Here is a 9,964-nt window from a genome sequence, read left to right on the forward strand (position 1 = left end):
ACTTGGATACTTGAGTAGTAATGTGGCAGCTGCTTCCAGTGCCAATCTCACTTTCCCCTCCAGGATGTTGTGTCCCAGCCAGAGTCAGCACTGGACCCAACCCCAGGGGTCTTCTCAGTTTGCCAAGCTTCTCTGACCCTGACTCAGCCTCCTGGGAATCTATGGGGAAACCCAGCTGTGGGACACCTGGAAGCCACTTTGCTGGAAGGCTTGGAACAACCTAGTCAGGGCACCATGCATAACCAGGCTGGGTGTGTGGGCAGGCTCCATGCTGAGGTGACCCTGGTAGGACCTGACCTGGCCTTGCAGCCAGGGTGGCAGAGCAAGCAGCTCCCTGCTCCCTAGGGAACATCCTTGGGTCCCTCCCTCAGGTCCAGGCGGAGACTGCGGGGCCAGGCCTGACGCAGGGGAGGGGTGGCCGACGGGCAGCGGGTGGACCTCGGGCTCTAATCCCCAGCAGCTGCCGTTTCCCTCAGATCGATTCCCTTCTCACTTTTTTTTTCAGCTGCTGGTTCCGCGGCTTGGATCGATGGAGCCGCCTCCCCCGCCCCTTGGAGCTTCCTCTCCCTGCTGCTCATTAGCGCCCCGATTAATCAGCCCCCCCTTCCTGCAGGGGACAAGTGCTTCCTCCCCCATGAGGGTTCACACTCTCACATGGGTCCCCCAGAGCACAAGCAGCTCATTCTTGCCACCCCTCACCCTGGGGGCCACAAATGTATCCCCTCCCGGCCGGCCAGCCAGGCATCCTTCCCCTGCCTGTGTTGACAGACCACGTGCCCACTTGCCCCTCCACAAGAATATGGCAGTCCCTCAGGGTTACCCTGCCCCCATTCTACCAAGTGACAGGGCAGCCCTGGCATTGGTTTCCTGAGGATGGCATTCTCTCCCATTGAAAACCAGCACATCTTCTCGCTCCCTGGGAAACCTCCATCTGGGCTCTCCACTACCTCCTTCCACATTTGAGAGTTCCCATTTCCTCCCTAGCCTATTCACCCAGCACCCCCCCACCCCCAGCCTGGTTGTGGCAAGAGACTTGGGGGACATTTGGGGTGAAAGTGGCCATAGACATGCAAGTTAGCCAGGGTGGCCTCACTCCCAGTCGTATGAGTGGCTCAGGGGTTAGGGACAAGACGAGAGAGACAGAACCAGTCTCCTGGAGCAGGGACAGGGAGGGGTACAGTGGGGCATTGAAGTCGACAGCAAAGCTCTAGGGAAGCTAGAATCTTAGCGGAGTCACGGTTGTCCCCTAGTCTGTCTTGCCTGCCCTCTTCCTCCTTTCCCCTTCCTCATTCAAACAAGTGGCTCTCTCAAGGAGTTTCTGGAAGCTGTTGTGAGCTGGGTAGTGGGACCAGGTGTTGGCTGGAGTCCGGAGTCAGGGAGGCTGGGAAGTGGAGGACAGAGTTGGCTGACCCTCCATGGGGTGTGGTTCAGAAAAGTGGCAGAGGAGGTTGAGCGCTCTGGGTGTTGTTCTCTTGCCTGAGTGCCCTGGGAGTGGGACATCTGGGGCTCCCTGCAAGTGGCTAGGGTGTAGCAAGACTTTGGGGGATAGCCCAATCCCTGGATCCCTGTCCTGGACCAGGGGTTTTCCCCTCCCCTGGCCTGGCTCCTGCCGCCCATGCCGCCGGTGAAACGCTGTTGACATGTCCTGAATTATTAAGCACGGGGTGGGCTCCGGAGCACATGCTGAGCGGAGCGGCTGGGGCTGCGCGGCGTGGCGGAGCAGCGCTAGCTCCCTCGCTCACTCGCTCGCTCGCAGGGACACACGCAGGGGCTGACAGCTGTGCTGGTGCTGATAAGGGAAGCCACAAGGAGACGATCGAGGAGAGAGACAAGCGGCAGCAGAGGCAGCGGCGGCAGAAGCAGCACCAGGGCTGCGGAGCTGCTGGGAGTGGGAGTGACGCCCCCACCTCGGGCCCCCACCCTGTCCCTGTCCTCCTCCTGCTTGCCCTGAGTTTAGAAGAGCAGCCGTTGCCACCACCGCCACTCCGGAGGGCACCAGGGCTGCTGGCCAGGGAGGGACAGGGGCAGGGAGGCTCTGGCCAGTCCCAGCAGCCAGGGACAGATGCCGATCGAGATTGTGTGCAAAATCAAATTTGCTGAGGAAGATGCGAAACCCAAGGAGAAGGAGGCAGGGGATGAGCAGAGCCTCCTGGGGGCTGCTCGGGGGGCAGCAGCCCCCCGGGACCTGGCCACTTTTGCCAGCACCAGCACTCTGCATGGGCTGGGCCGGGCCTGTGGCCCAGGCCCCCATGGACTGCGCAGAACCCTGTGGGCACTGGCCCTACTCACCTCGCTGGCTGCCTTCTTGTACCAGGCAGCTGGCCTGGCCCGGGGCTACCTGACCCGGCCTCACCTGGTGGCAATGGACCCTGCTGCCCCAGCCCCAGTGGCGGGCTTCCCAGCTGTCACCCTCTGCAACATCAACCGCTTCCGGCATTCAGCACTCAGCGATGCTGACATCTTCCACCTGGCCAATCTGACAGGGCTACCCCCCAAAGACCGGGATGGGCACCGTGCTGCTGGCCTGCGCTACCCAGAGCCCGACATGGTAGACATCCTCAACCGCACTGGCCACCAGCTTGCCGACATGCTCAAAAGCTGCAACTTCAGTGGGCACCACTGCTCCGCCAGCAACTTCTCTGTGGTGAGTTCTGCCAGCTGGGCTGCCTGGCCTGGGGTGGTGAGGCTGGCGTGGGGCGGGGGTGGTACGTGAGGGCATCCTCAACAGGGCTTCCCTTCCTTCCGCCACCAGAGGCGGGCCTGGTGTCTCCCCAGCCGGTGTTTCCCTCTGGCTTCCCAGCCCTGGAGCGGTGGACAGTCCTAGGGACTTACCCCAGTGCTGCTGCTCCTCTTCTTGGTCCTGCCGCTGCTGCAGTGCCCAGGGCTGGGGGCCAGGGGCTAGCCTGGGGTGAGCCCAGGGGTCTTGAAGCTGGTCAGCTAGCAGGGAAGGGATGTACCCTCCCAAGGCTGGACTGACTGATCCCCACTTTGCTCTTGCTCCCCTTTTCTTCTGGAGCAACTGAATTCTTCTCCCTCCCAAAATGAAGGTGAAAGGGAGGGGTATTTGGGGGGCTTTGGCTAGGGAAAGACTCAGGGCTGCCTTCTGGGGAGCTGGCCCCGCTGGCAGACTGGATAGAGATGGTCTTCGTGTACACTGGGTGCCAGTGTCTCTTCTGTCCCTGTGTCTCTCACTGCCCCCCTTCACGGATACCCTCACACATCCCTCTTTCATGCTCCCCCCAGCTTCGCCTGCCAGTGGCCCCCTCCATCCCCTTGTTGCTCCCTTGCCCGGCTCTGGCTCCTACACTGAGGATCACTCATTCACTCTGTGTGCATAATTCACCCTCAGTGCTAGCACACGCACATGCACGCGCGCGCACACACACACACACACACACACACACATTCCTACTGCTTGGGGACACAGTTTCCTGAACACTCCCTCTCACACGCACTCAGTGTCCCTGTCACTCCACTCACATGCACACCTGCACACCCACATACCCACACGCCCAGAGAGCTATTCAGCTCCATGCCCATATTCCAGCTCCTAGCTGCCAAGGATGGGGTCATGCTGTGGGTGCCATCTCACCTCATGACGCCCCTTCATCTACCCCAAGTGCTGCTCCCCATTCTCCACGCAGAGATTGCTGGCGCCATCTCTCACACATGTAGGAAACACAAACACATGTACCCTGGCTGGGAGTGTCGGCTCGGGCTGCTCTCCCTGCACACCTCCCACAGTCAGGTGTGTGAGTGCGGGGGGTGTGTCTGGTGTACTGTCTGTCTATCAGCAATCCGTTCACCCACAGTCACAGGCTATCTATTATTCACGGTGCTTGAGATGGCTGTCCCCAGTCCCCAGTTGACTCCCAGCACTGTGTGTATCTGTGTTTTCATCCTCGGTACCAATGCCCATGCAGGTGCAGATGTGTGGTGTCAACACGGTGCCCACTCAGGCCAGCCTCGAGCAGCAATGGGGACTTTCCTTCCTCAAGGCCCAGCCCCCAACCCCAGGCTTTCACTCACTTGCTGCCTCAGTGTCACCAGGAAACACACTCCAACCAGGTCCTGGCCCCCACCATGATTGCTGTCTGAGGCCTCCTGACATTGGGTGGGGGCAATTAGATGGCAACAGAGAGCCAAGAAGGAGAGGATTGTGCTGGGAGCAGAGTCAGAGGGCATTAGCCCATTGTCTGGCTGTACACCTTGTCTTCTAGGAAAACTCACTGCTCCTCAAAGACAAGCCTGGGAGGGTCCCTGAGGAGGAGGTGGGATGTAGAGTATGTGGCCTCTAAGATCCATGGGGCTCCTCTGTCCTGCAGCCTCACCCCTCCTTGTTGCGGGGGTCCAGTCTTAGCAGGTGCTGTTGGGGCAGAAATCAATGGGGTCTTTGTGTCCCCTAAGCAAACTAGAGCAGGAGTTTGTGTCTCAGGCCCTTGTTGGGGGTGGGCAGGAAAGGGGAAGGGTAATGACATATCAATGGGAGGGAAGGGGAGAAAGAGATGGAGGGGGGCTGAGGAAGTAAAGAGAGGGAGCCAGAATTCCTGCCTAGCCTCCAGGGAGGGAGGAGGTGCCTGGAGGATAGAGGGACAGGGAGTCCCCTGATCAAAGCTGGTGAGTCCCTGGAAATCCCGGGAAGGGCTGGGAGGAGTGAGGGTGGATTTCCCACAGGCCCTTTGCTACCCTGGGGCTGCAGAAGAGAGGAGAGAAGTTGTGGGTCTCAGCTCTGGGGCTGCAGAAGGATAACAAGGGGAGGAGGAGCAAAGCAAGCACTGGGGGGTAAGTCCCCTTTGGGGTTCCTATTCTCCGTGCCCGATCTAGATTCATACCCTTATGCCCATACCTCGTTCCCATCTGCTGAGTGTAACTTCCCTTGGATCTGGCACCTTCGGGCTGAGCCTGCTGCAAATGCACCAGGGTCTGGAATTAAAGATTGAGATGGGGCCCATGACCCGCGGCCTCGGGGAAGATGAGGGCATGTCATCTGGGCAAAACTGGAGAAGGGACATGAAGACACTGCGGTGTCTGGTGAGGGCATGAGGTCTGTAATTGTCTCTGTGGTGAGGACATGGAGTCCATGTTGGGGATGTGGGGGGTCTGTGATGGGGAGATGGGTACCTGAGACAGTTGGTGGGGAACATGGAAGCAAGTGGGTCATGAAATGGTCAGTGACGGCGACAGCCTTCAGTAAGGGGCTATTATGTGTTTTCTGTTGCTTTCCCTGTTTCCTCTTTCCCACTCCCCACTCTGCTGTGACCTTTCCTCCGGAATCCAAGTTAATAAATGTCACATTTTCCAGCCTATTTTTACTCCTGGTAATGTACCCTCCCCCAGTCCCCTAAGCTGCTGCTCCTGCTTCTGTTACCACTGCAACTGCTCTCACCCGGTGCTCCCAGATAGCCCCTCATTCACTCCCAGGCAGTCCATCAACATGGAGCTCGGTGTACCTACTATGTGTTGGGATCCCTGCTTGGAGTTGTGGGGGACAGCAAAGAAGAGAAGCCCTAGTCCCTGGTCCCTGTCCTCAAGCAGCCTACAGTCCCATGGTAGAGCAAGGACAGGGATGCTCAAAAGCTTAAGCAACCATGCAAGAGTTAATCAGCCATGCAAGTGGTGTCATAAGGTGCCAGGATTAATTGCCAGATGAGGTGCATGGATAGGAAGAACCTGAGTTCAGAGAGAGAGGCCACTCGGGCTGAAGAGGGCTGGGGAGGCTTAAGGGATGAGGCAGGATGAGGCAGGCTGGCCACGGTGTGGAGAGGAGGAGAGGGAGGAGGGGAGGAAGAGAGAAGAGGATGCTGGGGCTGGGGGTGCTCTCCCTCCACACTGCTCTCCTCCAGCTAGTCCCCAGCTCTCCTCCTCTTTCCCTTTCCCTTTCCCTGCCACGCTTAGTCTCACACCAATCCACTCCCACTTATACCTCCTACTTTCTCTGTCACCTATGTGTTCCCCTGCCACCTTGTAGATGGTTCTCTCTTTCTTCCCCATTCCTACCACCATTTGCTCCAGGGGTCCTGTGCCCCAAGCCCCAATTCCACCTTCACTACCGGGCTCATGCCCAGCCTGCCCACTTCCTGGAAGACAGGCATCACCCTTCCCCACTCGCCAGCGTCTCTAGTTGTACAAAGCCAAGACGGCTCTAAAATTCAGCATCTCCTCTTAGCTGGAGACTGTACCCTGGAGGGGTCAACTGTGTGAGTTCTTGAGTCACCTGATTGTGTGGATTTGAACCTTGGCTCTACCCTTTCCGCTGTATGGCTTTGGGGGGACCTAAAAATGCTTCTGTGAGCTTCGGTTTTTATATTCATTAAATAGGATATTAGAACCTAAACATTTGGGGTTGTCCTAACGATTAAAGAGATGCCTAAAGTGCTTAGCACGCTGCCTGGCACCCACATCCTAGGCACTCTGCAAGTGTCAGCTGTCAGAAACGCCACCAACCCTGCTCCTGGCTATCTTTAACCTGACTGTTCACAGCACCACCTACTGGTTTCGGACCCCTGCTTTGGCATTGTCGCTGCTGTCCATCACCTGGTCTTCCCTCCCTGTTACCCTCGGGCCCAAGTCCTCCTCAGTGCCGTTGTATCATTTCCGTTTGATCCAAATAGGCACGCACGTGTGCATATGTGCCAGAGTGTACGCACACTCTAGGTCAGTGCTAGCCAAAAAAACATTCTGTGATGACAGAAATGTCCTGTGTCTGTGCTGTCCAGCATGGTAGTCACTAGCCATATGCAGCTGATGAGTATTTGAAATGTGATTAGGCATGTGTGGCTAGTGGCTACCGTCTTGGACAGTGCAGCTCTTGATGATTCTAGGAATGAGGTTCAGACTGCCTGGCAGGCTGGAATTAGAACTGGGATCAAGGACAAACTGTAATGGCTGCAGGCTATGAACTACTGTTCAGGCTGAGGTACCAGGCTGAGCTGGGGAGGGTGCCTGGGGCACTGGGGCATCTAGAAACACCTTGCAAACCAAGGGACCTTTTTTCCCAGGTGCAGATCAAAAATTGGCCTTTCGTCTTCCATTCCACTTCTAGGAAAATTGAGGCATGGAGGAGCGGGAGAGTCCCTAAGGAGGGAGGTGTAGGTCCCAGACCTTCTTCATGGGGGTTTAGAAAATTCCTGGAGGGGTGGGAGACAAGGGCCCTGTGGGTGCCTCACTGTCTCCATCCCCTCTTGGCTCCCAGGCTTCCCTCCCCCTCCCAACACTCCTTCCCCACAGGCTGGTGACTGCCGTGACTATTAATCACTCGCCCTGTTCTCTTCCTCTCTACTAATCAGGCACAATTAGACAAGGCCTCTTCCAGCTGGGCAGTCCCCCTCCCTGCCCTCCTCCCTCTTCTCCCAGCCCTACCCAGCCGCCACCCAGGGCAGCTCTGATACAAGAGGAAGAGCATGTAAGCCTTCTCTCTCTCTTTGGCTGCCAAGTTCCCCGTTTGGGGCTCCTCAGCAATCCCCTCCTTCCATCCCAGCTTCCCCCTTAGCCCCTTCAGTTTCTTTTATGGTCAGACCAGTACTAATAGTCTCTACTCCCCCCCCCCACTAGACCCCCTGCCCTTGGCCATGGGAGTGGCCACTCCATGATCCATCCCAACTCCATTCTTTTGCTTTTGGGTCTGAGAACCTAAGGGCTACTTCTAGCCCTTGTTGGCTCTGGAAGGATTCCCAATTGGCTGGGGTTGGTTCAAGCCTCTTATATACCAGATGAGCTCTGACCCCCATACCCTATGTCCTCTGTCTCCTCTGGTACCATCCTCTTTCAAGGTGTGAATCTTGAACACAATTAGTTCAACATCTAGTTCAGGGTTGGTTCTTCAGGAGCCAGGCAGTCAGGTCAGGGAGGGAACACGGTGGGGAAGGGAGGGGTCTGAGGAGAACTAGAGATTACTTAACAGAATGGACAGCTGCTCTTCATTTCCAGTTAACTGGAGGGTGTCCAGTTAACATGAGGGTGCCCAGTGTTGGAAGGTTTCCTATTTTTGTCCAACTAAGGCCCAAATCTTGCTTATTTTAATATTTTTTTTTCTGATATAAAAAACAGCAAGGGCTGTCTCCAACTCACCCGGAACCCAGTGTGATCGCTGGTCCTGCTCACCTCTTACTCCAACACTGGCTGCTGTCCCTTAGGCCCTCCTGCAGGGGGCGCCTCAGTCTGGCTACTTTAGCAGTGGAGTTGGTGGATCAGGATTTGGATGGTGTGGTCCTGCAAGGAAGGGCAGAGATTGTTACTGTCACAGAGGGCTGGTCTGCAAGGGCAGTGGGGAGGGTCATGAGGAACGTGCCCCACCAGGCCCCACTCAGCAGCCCCGTGGCCTCTTCATTAATCAGGAATCAGCCCTGAGCTGGGCTCATTATCAGCTCAGCTTCTCCTCGCACTGCCGGAAGATGCTGATTAGCATTTGAAGAAATGGCCCCCACGTACTGTTCCCCTCCTGTCCTCCCTCTTTCTTCCCTACAGTATTCCTTCCTGGACACCCATTCCTGCCCTTCAGCTTCCCAGGAGCGATCTGCTCCCTCTTGTGGTTAGTGGCAGGGCTGCCTCTGTTAGATCAGGGCTGGGGGCAGAAAGAATCAGGAATGTAGGGGATCCCAGGGAGCACTGAGAGCACCCAGCCTCAAGGTTATTCCTGTTGAGGCCCCTGACTCAGTGGTTCAGTGGGTCCTACTGGGTGGGGGAGGGAGAGTGGGGGATGGAACCTGAGGGTGGTTCAGGAAAGATGCACAGACACCCTGGAGGAAGATGAGAGGGCAGCTTCAGGCTGGGGGTTAGCAGTGTTGCCTGCCCTTCCAGGTTCTTCTGCTCTGCATCCCACCTCCTTTGAGCAGCTGGTCAGAAGAGGTGGGGACAGCCAGCTTGGTGGGCAGGAGGCCTGAGGGGAGAAGACCTACCAGGGCATTTTCTTGTTGTCGTTTTTGCAAATCATGGTAGAGGCTTAGGATCTTCAGAGCCACCCCAGATTTGGGTGGGTTGGGGGGGGATGGACAGGGACCCTGAGGGTGGGGACAGGAAGACTCCCCTGCTTTGTGTTTTCCAGGAAGGTGGTGGGGGTGTCTGTATTTCTTCTTTGGGTCCCCAGGCTGGGGGCTGGCAGCTCTGGAAATCCAACCCACCCCTCAAATGTTCACGGTGCCCTTGGGACACTCGTTTTGGTTGGAGGGGAAGCAGTTCCAGAGAGATAGGCATAGGCTGCGGCAGCCGAGGCAGCAGCGAGAGTTCAGAGAGGAGCCACGGGATGATTAAGGGGAAATGGAGGATTGATTTAGGAGGAAAGATTAAAGGAGCTAAATCCGTGGCGCTTGGCTCAGCGGTGACTAAGCGTGGACAGGATAATAGCTTACAAATGTGTGAAAGGTGTAAATACCAAACGGGGGGAGGGGAGGCGGCTAGGCGGGCCAGGGGAGCGGGGCCAGGGGGCTGGGCAGGCCCCGGGAGGGCTGGGACCCAGGGTGACTGCTCCGTGGCGCTGGCCCCTCCCCAACGGGAGTACAAAGCACAGAAACTCAGTATTTGGGACCTCCGGGTTCCTGGAACCCGGGGTAGGGGTTTCGTTTCTGAGGCTCCGCTTTTCTGGGCCTCGACTGACCTCCACGTCTCATTTCTGCCCGACGAGGCACCTGAGGTCGCGGGTTCAAATCCCACCCGCGTTCCTCGGTGCCCCTCAGCACCAGACCTATAGGCTATCCCCACGCCCGCCAGCCACCCCCAGCTCTGCAGACATCTCCTCGCGACCCTCTCCAGGCTGTCCAGGCTCCCGCCCCTTCGTCCCTCCCTGGCCACGGCGGGCGGCGGGCGGCGGGCGACGGTGTCTCCCTCCGCCGTGGAAGCCTCTGGCGCTGCTGTGTGCGCGGAGGTCACTTTGCCGAGGAGCCGGGAGCCGAGGGAATGCAAATGAGGCAAACCCAGGGAGGAGAGCCGAGGCGCCCGGAGGAGAGGAGGAGACGGGAGGAGGGCGCTGGCG

General features: G+C 57.7%; 1 protein-coding gene across 1 annotated transcript in view; it reads left to right on the forward strand.

Moving 5' to 3' along the window:
• The first annotated feature begins 1,523 nt into the window (after positions 1 to 1,523).
• Positions 1,524 to 9,964, forward strand: part of Asic4 (acid sensing ion channel subunit family member 4) — a 23,118-nt gene continuing 14,677 nt past the window's right edge. The window contains exon 1 of the mRNA XM_015481072.2: positions 1,524 to 2,644. Coding sequence (XP_015336558.1) covers positions 2,063 to 2,644 — 582 coding nt within the window. The 5' untranslated portion in view covers positions 1,524 to 2,062. The remainder of the gene's footprint in view (positions 2,645 to 9,964) is intronic.

The sequence above is a fragment of the Marmota marmota genome, unplaced genomic scaffold (assembly GCF_001458135.2).
Source record: "Marmota marmota marmota unplaced genomic scaffold, marMar, whole genome shotgun sequence".
In the NCBI taxonomy this organism is placed as follows: Eukaryota; Metazoa; Chordata; class Mammalia; order Rodentia; family Sciuridae; genus Marmota; species Marmota marmota.